Source organism: Aethalodelphis obliquidens, unplaced genomic scaffold (genome assembly GCF_003676395.1).
Source record: "Aethalodelphis obliquidens isolate GAN/ISIS:26980383/991018 unplaced genomic scaffold, ASM367639v1 scaffold8, whole genome shotgun sequence".
Taxonomy (NCBI): Eukaryota; Metazoa; Chordata; class Mammalia; order Artiodactyla; family Delphinidae; genus Aethalodelphis; species Aethalodelphis obliquidens.
In genome coordinates, this window is record NW_020837952.1 from 26,892,151 (window position 1) to 26,906,084 (window position 13,934).

General features: G+C 37.2%; 1 protein-coding gene across 1 annotated transcript in view; it reads left to right on the forward strand.

The window, feature by feature from the left end:
- PTPRQ (protein tyrosine phosphatase receptor type Q) overlaps positions 1-13,934 on the forward strand; it is a 192,189-nt gene that overhangs the window by 41,312 nt on the left and 136,943 nt on the right. The window contains exon 17 of the mRNA XM_027108215.1: positions 1,431-1,551. Within this exon, the coding sequence (XP_026964016.1) occupies positions 1,431-1,551 (121 nt within the window). The remainder of the gene's footprint in view (positions 1-1,430; positions 1,552-13,934) is intronic.

The following is a 13,934-nucleotide window of genomic DNA, read 5'->3' on the forward strand; positions in this document are numbered from 1 at the left end:
TCCACATAAACATCTTAAAGCATATTATAGAAGAAAAGTGCTCAGTTACAACATATAATATTCTATATCAGTACTAGTTTTGATTAAAATTCTTTTTTTTCAATAATAAACAAAAGTTAAGTTTTGCAATGATATTCAGAAAAAAAGTATTCTAGGTTTTTGTTTTGACAGATGAAAGAGAGTTCTTGGTTAGAGGTAATTCATATCTTGGGAAACAGGCATCTCCAAATGATATATGGATTCTTGTGATAATCAATATTTGTTAGCATGTTTATTATAGTGCCAGTGAGAATACCAACTGAAAATATAAATTAGCTGTCACTTATTCTATAGAACTCATAAAGCTTTTCTCTGTTCAATAAATTTTTTTAAAAAAACTGTTGTTACCAAAATAATGAAAACACACACACGTATGTGTACACTATAGTGGGGATTACTCAGAAAATCAGAAAGAAAATATAATAATTCAGGCAGCATTTTCTCCAAATTATTGGAAAAAGTGATTTGCACAAATACTACTCTATAACATTGTTCAAAGATCTGAATAAATTCTTGGAATTTCTATTAGCTATGAGTCTACTTTCCATGCATAACTAAAACAATGATCAAAATTGTAGTAATTTATACCCTTTTACGTGTAAAAAAATTGTGTTAATATTCTAAGACATTACTATGCTGTTATACAGGAGCTGAGAAGTGCCATTCTAAATGTTTTATCTAAGTGGAAATATAAACTTGCTAATTAGTTTACAGTAATTTTTTTAGTGTTTATTCAATTCAGAATGGCTAAAATATTTAAATCCTTACACTATTATAGCACAATTAGAAGTAGACCCTAAAATGTCTATATTCTTGTTTATGTGCTACATTGGCATTTCCTTTGTAACCCATTCAATTTTGAAGACTCAACAGAGTTTGATATTATTTTGCAGTTTAATGACGCTACTGAAATTGAGGAATGTAGTTTTCATTTGTGAGGTCCGTCATTTTAATTGCTCTCACAATGTTATACTTATCACTTTCCCACTTCTTGGATGCATGTTTTTTCCCCATCTCTTTTTATTGTTTGTGGAGCTCTTTTATTGTATATTTATTCACCCCAACCAATAGTTTTATTTTTATTAGAGGATGATAATTTACCAAGATGTACTTGAACAGTAGGTAAATCACAATGACATAGCCCTTGTTCTTTTTTTCTCATGAAATATTTTTTTCCATTGAATCACAGAAACAGATGTTCTAACACCACCATGCAAAATCTTCTTTTATCATCTCATTTTGAAAGTAAACAGTCTCTCAAGCCCATGGAGAAAGGCACTGTACCTGATTCATTTACCAGAAAGTTCATATAAAAATTTTGTGCATTTCTATTTTAACTTTTTCTTATATATGTTTAATAAAATGCATTATCATATATTCTAACTTTTCAGCTCCTGATTCTCCCCCACAAGACTTCTCTCTAAAACAGTTGTCTGGTGTCACGGTAAAGTTGTCATGGCAACCACCCCTGGAGCCAAATGGAATTATCCTCTATTACACAGTTTATGTCTGGTAAGAATTTTTTTCTTTTTTGGAAATAGTTCTGAGAACAAGTATTAATCTGTAACATAATAGGAATGCAGTTTTTAAATTTCAGATTGTGAAGGTACATTAGGAATCTGATTATTAATAGGCTAGTTAATATGCCTTTATTAAGAAACAACTTTTTCCTATATTACATAGAGGTCCAAGCATAGTCAGATAATGATTTTTGTAACCAAAACAAAAAAATGTGTATTATGTGCAATTATACTAAAATTCTGCTCTTCAGAGTCATGGACTGGTCAGCTTATGTGACTACAAGTGAATACAGAGGCTTTCAGTTTTACTCCAATATTCTCTGTGCCACTGTCTCTTTAAGTTTCCTTGAGCAGAATAATTAAACTAAAATTTAACTAAAAGATATTTCTCCAGAAATCGATTATTTAAGGTCAATTTTCTATTGAGATGTAAGCAGTATATTTATTTTTTACTGATCACCTTTACCCTAATTGCCTATTTATGAGTCAATCGTGAAAAAGATGTAATCCTATAGCGCTTCTCATCAATTAACAACATGGCTATATTGCTTCATGAAAGCTCAACAGATAAAAATGCTTACTTTGATCTAATATAAATCCTCGTAAAAGGATTCACCATTCAATAACATATTTCCTAGTGTATTTTAAATATTTCAACTCAGGAAATACAATTTACATAATGCTTTATAGAACATAGGCATTTCTTACTTTTGTATTCCTCACTTGGAAGGTCCATCATTGAGTAAGAGGCTATGGTGTTTTTAAAAAGTCTATTCTTCTCTTTCCTAAATTAAGATTTCCTGCCCCCCCAATGCCTGTTTATACCCTTTGCATACTGCTCCTTAGGACATGTCCTGTATTATTCATTGCCTGATTAGTAGTCATTTTGCTTACTATTTGGCAAAATTGGGAGTGACATGAGGGATGTTAGTGGGAAGAGAAGCAGTGAGAAGAAGGTAACCATTCCCCTCTATTACCCTACTCATTCATTTATCGATTCAGTTTTTCATTCCTTCATTCAATAATATTGATAGAGTATCTATTTACCTGTGAAAGGCCCCTGCCCTCAAGGAGCTCATATTCTAAAGAGATAAGTGGATTATATACCCAGAAATTTAAAAATGAGGGGAAATTGGGGGAAAGAGGGCTACTGTTCATAGAGTGCTTTGGAAGTCCTCTTTGAAGAAGTGGCATTGAGTTGTGGTCTGAATGCCCAGAAGGAGCTTCTCGTTGAGAGAAGATCTGCAGGAGGAGGGAACATCAACCGCATAGGCTCGGTGGGGGACACACTTGTCATTTTGAAGACCATAGAGGAGGTCAGTGTTGCCGGAGAGAGAGAGAGGAGAGTTATCCTGGAGGGTAGGAGGCCAAAAAAGGTCAGGAGCTAAGCCACTGTAAGGATTTCGTTTTCATTTCAGTTGTAATGGGACTTACTAGAGAATTTCAAGCACCTTGGATACTTTATGGAGAATGAATTGCAGGAGGCAAAAGTGTTAACAGCGTTACTAGGTAGGAGATAAGGAGTCTGGGCCGTGGATGATGCTGGGATGAAGGAAAGGAGTGGGCAGCTTTTTATAACGTTTAGGAAGAAGAGTTGATAGGATTTGGTGAATGGATTGGCTGTGAGAACGAAAAAAAAAAAGAAACAAATCAATGGAATCAATGATGACTTCTAGATTTTTTTTTCTCTTTTTTTTAATGTTTATTTATTTTCTTATTAGTCATCCATTTTATACACATGAGTGTATACATGTCAATCCCAATCTCCCAATTCATCACACCCCCACCCCCACCCGTCAGCTGCTTGCCCCTCTTGCTGTCCATACGTTTGTTCTATACATCTGTGTCTCAATTTCCGCTCTGCAAACCGGATCATCTGTAACATTTTCTGGGTTCCACATATATGCGTTAATATACAATATTTGTTTCTCTATTTCTGACTACCTCACTCTGTATGACAGTCTCTAGATGCATCCCCGTCCCTACAAATGACCCAATTTTGTTCCTTTTTATGGCTGAGGAATATTCCATTGTATATATGTACCACACCTTCTTTATCCATTCGTCGCTGTCGATGGGCATTATGGTTGCTTCCATGACCTGGCTATTGTAAATAGTGCTGCAATGAACATTGTGGTACACGACTCTTTTTGAATTATGGTTTTCTCAGGGTATATGTTCAGTAGTGGGATTGCTGGGTCATATGGTTATTCTATTTTCAGTTTTTTAAGGAAGCTCCATACTGTTCTCCATAATGGCTGTATCAATTTACATTCCAACCAACAGTGCAAGAGGGTTCCCTTTTCTCCACACCCTCTCCAGCATTTGTTGTTTGTAGATTTTCTGATAATGCCCATTCTAACTGGTGTGAGGTGATACCTCATTGTAGTTTTGATTTGCATTTCTCTAATAATTAGTGATGTTGAGCAGCTCTTCATGTGCTTCTTGGCCATCTGTATATCTTCTTTGGAGAAATGTCTGTTTAGGTCTTCTGCCCATTTTTGGATTGGGTTGTTTGTTTTTTGGTTATTGAGCTGCATGATCTGTTTATATATTTTGAAGATTAATCCTTTGTCCGTTGATTCATTAGCAAATATTTTCTCCCATTTGACGGTTGTCTTTTTGTCTTGTTTATGGTTTCCTTTGCTATGCAAAAGCTTTTAAGTTTCATTAGGTCCCATTTGTTTATTTTTGGTTTTATTTCCATTACTCTAGGAGGTGGATCAAAAAATATCTCGTTGTGATTTATGTCAAAGAGTTTTTCCTATGTTTTCCTCTAAGAGTTTTATAGTGACCAGTCTTACCTTTAGGTCTCGAATCCATTTTGAGTGTATTTTTGTGTATGGTGTTAGGGAGTGTTGTAATTTCATTCTTTTACATGTAGCTGTCCAGTTTTCCCAGCACCACTTATTGAAGAGACTGTCTTTTCTCCATTGTATATCCTTGTCTCCTTTGTCATAGGTTAGTTGACCATAGGTGCGTGGGTTTATCTCTGGGCTTCCTATCCTGTTCCACTGATCTATATTTCTGTTTTTGTGCCAGTACCATATTATCTTGACTACTGTAGCTTTGTGGTATAGTCTGAAGTCAGGGAGTCTGATTCCTCCAGCTCCGTTTTTTTCCCTCAAGACTCCTTTGGTTATTCGGGGTCTTTTGCATCTCCATACAAATTTTAAGATGATTTGTTCTAGTTCTCTAAAACATGCTATTGGTAATTTGATAGGGATTGCATTGAATCTGTAGATTGCTTTGGGTCATATAGTCATTTTCACAATATTGGTTCTTCCAATCCAAGAACATGGTATATCTCTCCATCTGTTGGCATCATCGTTAATTTCTTTCATCAGTGTCTTATACTTTTCTGCATACAGGTCTTTTGTCTCCCTAGGTAGGTTTATTCATAGGTATTTTATTCTTTTTGTTGCAGTGGTAAATGGGAGTGTTTCCTTAATTTCTCTTTCAGATTTTTCATCATTAGCGTATAGGAATGCAAGAGATTTCCGTGCATTAATTTTGTATCCTGCAACTTTACCAAATTCATTGATTAACTCTAGTAGTTTTCTGGTGGCATCTTTAGGATTCTGTTTGTATAGTATCATGTCATCTGCAAACAGTGACAGTTTTACTTCTTCTCCAATTTGTATTATTTCTTTTTCTTCTCTGATTGCTGTGGCTAGGACTTCCAAAACTATGTTGAATAATAGTGGTGAGAGTGGACATCTTTGTCTTGTTCCTGATCTTAGAGGAAATGCTTTCAGTTTTTCACCATTGAGAATGATGTTTGCTGTGGGTTTGTCGTATATGGCCTTTATTATGTTGAAGTAGGTTCCCTGTATGCCCACTTTCTGGAGAGTTTTTATCATAAATGGGTGTTGAATTTTGTCAAAAGTTTTTTCTGCATCTATTGAGATGATCATATGGTTTTTGTTCTTCAATTTGTTAATATGGTGTGTCACATTGATTGATTTGCGTATATTGAAGAATCCTTGCATCTCTGGGATAAATCCCACTTGATCATGGTGTATGATCCTTTTAATGTGCTGTTGGATTCTGTTTGCTAGTATTTTGTTGAGGATTTTTGCATCTATATTCATCAGTGATAGTGGTCTGTAATTTTCTTTTTTTGTAGTATCTTTGTCTGGCTTTGGTATCAGGGTGATGGTGGCCTCCTAGAATGAGTTGGGGAGTGTTCCTTCCTCTGCAATTTTTTGGAAGAGTTTGAGGAGGATGGGTGTTAGCTCTTCTCTAAATGTTTGATAGAATTCACCTGTGAAGCCATCTGGTCCTGGGCTTTTGTTTGTTGGAAGATTTTTAATCACAGTTCAATTTCACTACTTGTGATTGGTTTGTTCATATTTTCTATTTCTTCCTGGTTTAGCCTTGGAAGGTTATACGTTTCTAAGAATTTGTCCATTTCTTCCAGGTTGTCCATTTTATTGGCATAGAGTTGCTTGTAGTTGTCTCTTAGGATGCTTTGTATTTCTGCAGTGTCAGTTGTAACTTCTCCTTTTTCATTTCTAATTTTATTGATTTGAGTCCTCTCCCTGTTTTTCTTGATGAGTCTGGCTAATGGTTTATCAATTTTGTTTACCTTCTCAAAGAGCCAGCTTTTAGTGATCTTTGCTATTGTTTTCTTTGTTTCTGTTCCATTTATTTCTGCTCTGATCTTTATGATTTCTTTCGTTCTGCTAACTTTGGGATTTGTTTGTTCTTCTTTCTTTAGTTCCTTTATGTGTAAGGTTAGATTGTTTGAGATTTTTCTTGTTTCTTGAGGTAGGCTCTTATAGCTATAAACTTCCCTCTTAGAACTGCTTTTGCTGCATCCCATAGGTTTTGGATCGTCGTATTTTCATTGTCATTTGTCTCTAGGTATTTTTTGATTTCCTCTTTGATTTCTTCAGTGATCTCTTGGTTATTTAATAACATATTGTTTAGCCTCCATGTGTTTGTGTTTTTTACGTTTTTTTCCCTGTAATTCATTTCTAATCTCATAGCGTTGTGGTCAGAGAAGATGCTTGATATGATTTCAGTTTTCTTAAATTTACTGAGGCTTGATTTGTGACCCAAGATGTGATCTATCCTGGAGAGTGTTCCATGCGCACTTGAGAAATAAGTGTAATCTGCTGTTTTTGGATGGAATGTCCTATAAATATCAATTAAATCTATCTGGTCTATTGTGTCATTTAAAGCTTGTGTTTTCTTATTAATTTTCTGTCTGGATGGTCTGTCCATTGGTGTAAGTGAGGTGTTAAAGTCCCCCACTAGTATTGTGTTACTGTCGATTTCCTCTTTTATAGCTGTTAGCAGTTGCCTTATATATTGAGGTGCTCCTATGTTGGGTGCTTAAATATTTAGAATTGTTATATCTTCTTCTTGGATTGATCCCTTGATCATTATGTAGTGTCCTTCCTTGTCTCTTGTAACATTCTTTGTTTTAAAGTCTATTTTATCTGATATGAGTATAGCTACTCCAGCTTTCTTTTGATTTCCATTTGCATGGAATATCTTTTTCCATCCCCTCACTTTCAGTCTGTATGTGTCCCTAGGTCTGAAGTGTGTCTCTTGTAGACAGCCCATATACGGGTCTTTTATATCCATTCAGCCAGTCTGTGTCTTTTGGTTGGAGCATTTAATCCATTCACGTTTAAGGTAATTATCGATATGTACGTTCCTAATACCATTTTCTTAATTTTGGGGGGGTTTGTTTTTGAAGGTCCTTTTCTTCTCTTGTGTTTCCTACTTAGAGAAATACCTTTAGCATTTATTGTAGAGCTGGTTTGGTTGTGCTGAATTCTCTTAGCTTTTGCTTGTCTGTAAAGCTTTTGATTTCTCCATCGAATCTGAATGAGATCCTTGCCAGTTAGAGTAATCTTGGTTGTAGTTTCTTCCATTTCATCACTTTAAGTATATCATGCCACTCCCTTCTGGCTTGTAGAGTTTCTGCTGAGAAATCAGCTGTTAACCTTATGGGAGTTCCCTTGTATGTTATTTCTCATTTTTCCCTTGCTGCTTTCAATAATTTTTCTTTGTCTTTAATTTTTGCCAATTTGATTAGTACGTGTCTTGGTGTGTTTCTCCTTGGGTTTATCCTATATGGGACTCTCTGTACTTCCTGGACTTGTGTGGCTGTTTCCTTTCTCATGATAGGGAAGTTTTCAACTATATTCTCTTCAGATATTTTTTTGGGTCCTTTCTCTCTCTCTTCTTCTTCTGGGACCCCTATAATGTGAATTTTGTTGCATTTAATGTTGTCCCAGAGGTCTCTTAGGCTGTCTTCATTTCTTTTCATTCTTTTTCCTTTATTCTGTTCCACAGCAGTGAATTCCACCATTCTGTCTTCCAGGTCACTTATCCGTTCTTCTGCCTCAGTTATTCTGCTATTGATTCCTTCTAGTGTAGTTTTCATTTCAGTTATTGTATTGTTCATCTCTGTTTGTTTGTTCTTTAATTCTTCTAGTTCTTTGTTAAACATTTCTTGCATCTTCTTGATCTTTGCCTCCATTGTTTTTCTGAGGTCCTGGATCATCTTCACTATCATTATGCTGAATTATTTTTCTGGAAGGTTGCCTATCTCTACTTCATTTAGTTGTTTTTCTGGGGTTTTATCTTGTTCCTTCATCTGGTACATAGCCCTCTGCCTTTTCATCTTGTCTATCTTTCTGTGAATGTGGTTTTTGTTACACAGGCTGCAGGATTGTAGTTCTTCTTGCTTCTGCTGTCTGCCCTCTGGTGGATGAGGCTATCCAAGAGGCTTGTGGAAGTTTCCTGATGGGAGGGACTGGTGATGGGTAGAGCTGACTGTTGCTCTGGTGGGCAGAGCTCAGTAAAACTTAATCTGCTTGTCTGCTGATGGGTGGGACTGGGTTCCCTCCCTGTTGGTTGTTTGACCTGAGGCGACCCAACACTGGAGCCTACCCAGGCTCTTTGATGGGGCTAATGGGGGACTCTGGGAGGGCTCACGCCAAGGAGTACTTCCCAGAACTTCTGCTGCCAGTGTCCTTGTCCCTTGTTGAGCCAGAGTTGACCCATGCCTCTGCAGGAGACCCTCCAACACTAGCAGGTAGGTCTGGTTCAATCTCCTTTGGGGTCACTGCTCCTTCCCCTGGGTCCCGATGCTCACACTACTTTTTGTGTGCCCTCCAAGAGTGGAGTCTCTGTTTCCCCCAATCCTGCCAAAGTCCTGCAATCAAATCCCGCTAGCCTTCAAAGTCTGATTCTCTAGGAATTCCTCCTCCCGTTGCCAGGTCCCCAGGTTGGGAAGCCTGACGTGTGGCTCAGAACCTTCACTCCAGTGGGTGGACTTCTGTGGCATAAGTGTTCTCCAGTTTGTGAGTCACCCACCCAGCAGTTATGGGATTTGATTTTACTGTGATAGCGCCCCTCCTACCGTCTCATTGAGGCTTCTCCTTTGTCTTTGCATTCCGGTGTTCTCCAAAGAGGGAGTGAGAGCATGTCCTTTTACTCTGCCATTTTGAACCAATCTCGACTTCTAGATTTTTGAATCAAAGGGTGATAACTCTGAGATTTTTGACACCATTTTGCTAAGTTAGAAGTAAAATTGAAAGTGAAAAAAAATAATGAAAATGAGAATCAAGACTTTTCTGGCTGGGGTTCCAGCCCTACACTTGTGAGAACAATGTCATTACTCTGTATGCAGTTGTCGCACAGCGATCATGCTGTGTGGGTTCAACTCCCCAGTAGTGCTTTTTCTCTCCTTTGATATCCCTTTTTTGTCTCTCTTCCTAAGATGGATTATAGATACAGGGGAAGCTCACTGAAAGTAGGATGAGGGGATCTCAAGTCTGGGATATGGTAGCTCTTCTCACCTGGCTTTTGGGAATCATCCTGGGACCCATCTCCCATCATAGCTTCTAGTTTCAAGGTTTTTATTTTCTGTTTTAGCCTTGATCCAGCCTCAGGCTTATTCTAGTGCCCTGGCTCTCTCAGCATGTCTGTCTCAACCCTCAGGTAGCTAGATGCTCTTGGTCATTTTCTCTGAACCAATCTGTAGTGTGCAGGACTGGGAAGGTGGCTTCCACACTGTTCCCTAGCTCTGGATGGTCTGTTAGAAGAGCCCTTAGATCTTACGGGGACATAAGTAATTACTGGACATAATTACTTACTAGACATAAGTAATGGCATATGAAAGATATATTTTCTAAGAGGTTTGCCATTTTCCTTTCCATCCTGAGAAGAAGGAGCTCTACGCTGGTATTTCTTTCACAAACCTATTTGTCTTCACCACACTACCCTCAACTTAAGATCCCAGGACACTCCTGTCTGAAGACTTTGTCCTGTTCTTTCTCTCACCTTTTCTTAGTGGAGCAAAACTTTTTCTTGTTCTTGACTGTTGAAAGCTTTCTTTTTGCATATACTTCTTCCTTTCTATACCATGACTTATTATAAAACTTTACGGTCTAAAATCATGCAGGATTGACTCTCGATGTGGAAAGAGAATGTAAAAAACACTTTTTCCTCAGTAGAACTTCGCTTTATCTTACACACACACACACACACACACACACACACACACTCACTCTGGGAGGGAGAGGGCGAGAGGAGAGAGAGAGAGACAGAAAGAGATTGAGATCCTATCTGCTTCAAGATCTGGTTTGTTAATTGCTGTATCTGGAACAGAAAACTTCCTGGCTCATAATTGAAGCTAGATATTTGTTGAATGGATGAATGAATGAAGAATATATTTTAAGAGTTAAAAACTTAATATAGACTTACTAGCTTTTCATTTCTGGCATAAGCGTAGTGATGCTTTTCCAGACAATGAATACCTTCAATTGAATAGAATTAGGTCTTACAAAGAAAAAACAAAGAAGGAAAAACACCTTAACATTTTAAAGAATATTATCTATAATAGACTGAAATATATAAATGGTAATGGAGTATATACAGAGATATTTTTAAATTTCTAGCATCTTCTTCCCTAAGATACCTGTTGGAACCACTATAGTTAAAGGGATAGTCATAATCCTAGGTGCTTTCGTATCACTGTCACTAATCACTAATGCTTTTTTTGAACTCTTGCTGTATCAGTTTTACTGGAGAGAATAGGAGGCATGTATCACTATATAATGGACATGCATTCTGAGTCAGAGAGACATAGGTTTGAGTCATGACACAGCCACTAAATTATCTGTGTTGTTCTCTTAAAATACTGTATAAGTGGTGGCTATCTTTATTGGCAGAGTTCCTGTTTCAGGGGTCCATATTTCTCTCACAGTTCTCAATTTCCATTATTTTAGTTCTTTCAATAACTACTAACTTCTTTGAAAAACAACATCTTTGGATATTTGCTGTTTTCAGCAAATTGCAGGTTACCTGTTATATTTGTTATACTGGTGACTCCTCCCTTTGTCATGAGTATTTCTTTACAAAATAGCTCATGAGGGTTACTGTGCAATCATTGTATAACCACTGCTATGTGAATCACATTTGATTTGTAGATGGCATGTTCAGAAATCTTCTTTAACCCATTGCATTTTATATAAGTTTATTTATTTATTTATTTTTGGCTGTGTTGGGTTTTCGTTGCTGCTTGCAAGCTTTCTCTAGTTGCTGTGAGTGGGGCTACTCTTTATTGCGGTGTGCAGGCTTCTCACTGCAGTGGCTTCTCTTGTTGCGGAGCACGGGCTCTAGGCACACAGGCTTCAGTAGTTGTGGTGTGTGGGCTCAGTAGTTGTGGCTCGCAGACTCCAGAGCTCAGGCTCAGTAGTTGTGGTGCATGGGCTTAGTTGCTCTGCAGCATGTGGGATCTTCCCGGACCAGGGCTCAAACCCGTGTCCCCTGCATTGGCAGGCGGATGCTTAACCACTGTGCCACCAGGGAAGTCCTGACCCATTGCATTTTAAAATAATGTTTTCGTTTAAAGTTTTCTTTGTGAAATAACTTTTGTCATCTAAGTAGCGCTTTTTCTTCAGTAATACTGGTAAATTATGTTTATATGGTTTCAAATGAGAAGCAATCCTTTCATTCCTAGGGCGGCCACCATTAAATAAATGAATTTCTACTAGAGCCCTCTAAGCTTATTCTTTTAATACACTTCGGATTGAGGTGTGGTATTCTAGTAGACTGATTATACAACTTATTTATTTATTTTATAGTTGAATTCAACTTTGATTTGTTTAGCAATTCATAATGTCAGTAAAATTTAACAGTAGTTTTCTTCCTTGTTTATAAAACTTTTAAGTGAGTGGCCCATAAGGTGTAGCTAAAAGACTGTGGAATGAAAGTGATGCTGAAAATTCTAGCTTATCTACAAACCTTGGCCTTTAAATGTTTCTTGGTCTTCTTAGTAGTTGTTATGAGAAGTAACTTTGAATCAGTCAGTCTGACAAATGTTTATTAAACTCTGTGGGGAGATAAAAAATATATAGAACCTTAAAATAATTTAGACTAATTAGAGATAAAATATGCCCATGTGAGATAACTTAAAAATACTTGCTGAGCAATATATTAGGAAGTCAAAACAGTTTTACTGCAGCATTTTATTAAATGTCACTGGTCAAATGATTCCCCCTGTAGCATAAAAGCTTACCTTTGGAAATGGCTTTCATTATGCTAAAAAAGATATGCTTAGTCCTATTTCTTCCACTTTTCTAAACGATTTTCCCTCTATTAAAACTACCTAATAGTTTGAACATATGATATAGATCAATAATCAGAATGGGGAGGGGGCTATTTCAAATTTCCTGAGTTCACCTCCCGTTTGGAATGAAGTTGGTAAAGGCAGATTGATAAGTCAGGAGAACATCTCAGTGGGAACAGTATATGAAGGCTTGGAGGCAGCATGAATGAACTATGTCAAGAAGTTGATAAGGAGCATTGTAGACATGAAATAGTGGGGCGGGATTAGGATGGTGGGAGATACAAACACAGGTAGATGGAGGGGTTGAGTGTAAGGGTGCTTTTGATCATTTAACCTGAGGTTTCTAGTGGGATATTAAGAACTCTGTCTCAGCTCTTTTTTTGCTAATCATTTTCATGAATGACTCGGATGAAGCTTGGGTACCGAGGCGACAAGCAGGCTATTGGTAGGCCACCCACGCTTTGCTGGACCAGCAAACTGTTAATAAATTCTGAATAGAATTCCGTCAGTATAGTGAGTAGATATCTAGTGAAACTTCAACTTCCTTTGTTTCTTACAAAAATCAGAATTCTTTTGCCGTATTCTCCATGAAAATAAATCAGGAATTAAATAGAGGTGGTCTTTAGGTGGAGCATTTGCTTTGCAGTTTACCTCAGTTCCCACCACACTCTGTTTTAAATTCAATCATTTTAGTCATTTACTTTGCCTTTGTGGATCTTGAGTTTTTATACCTTCAATTTCAGGGGTCTTCTCATCCCATTTGTGAAATGTACAAAGCTAGGAAAGATTGTGATTGGGGAACAAAACATCTTGGAGAGCTAAAGAAAAGGACTCAAGAGGGATAGTGGAATAGTTAACATTTTGGGACAAATGCTGTGTTTGGTTTCTTACCTGTCACTTGCTTTTCATGACAAAACCTTGAAGTGAAGAATATTATCACCATTTTATAGTTGTGGAAATTAAGTCTTGATGAGGTTAAGGTGTTGATTAAGGTTACAGAACTAGAAGATGACAGAACTAGGATCATAACCAGATCTGTATTACTCTCAAATCATGCTTTCCCCAAATCACTAGGAATAAGTGTTATAATTGCCCTTTGTTCTAAAAACTCAACAGTATGCTTATAGGATTGGGAAAGTCTTAGTTTGATAACAGCATTTGTGATTAAAGACTAATGGAGTTATAATAAATTAAGCTTAGTGCGTCAACTCATATGGCATATTTCTACCAAAAAAAAATCACTGGCTTGATATTGGTCTGCATAGTTTCATGGACTTTATCCCTGTGAGAGCATGATCATACTGTTTTATGTGTAAACCAGTTGAATAACTGGTCCTCACAGTTACAATGGTAAATGGACAAAGCAGTCTTGTTCAGCAAGGAGTGATGATGATGGTGGAAATACTCAGGATCGAGGCATATGATAAACTAGTAAATAATGGAAATAGGTGTTAGTCAAGATTCTTTTAGTTTCTAATGATTGCGCCCAACCTAAATTGGCTTAAGCAAAATAATGACATATTTAGCTGAAAAGTCCAGGGGTATACTAACTGGTTGTAGAAACTCAAATAATTTCATCAAGTGTGGTTAACAGCAAGAAGCTTGGTGTGGGCAACAGCAAGATGGCCCTGTGTCTTGAGTATAGTGGCATAGGAGGAAAGTGGAAAGAGATGAAACTGGAGGGGTAGGCAGGCCAGATACATGGAGACTTGAGGCTTGAATAAGGATCTCTCTCTCTCTCTCTCTCTCTCTCTCTCTCTCTCTCTCTCTCTCTC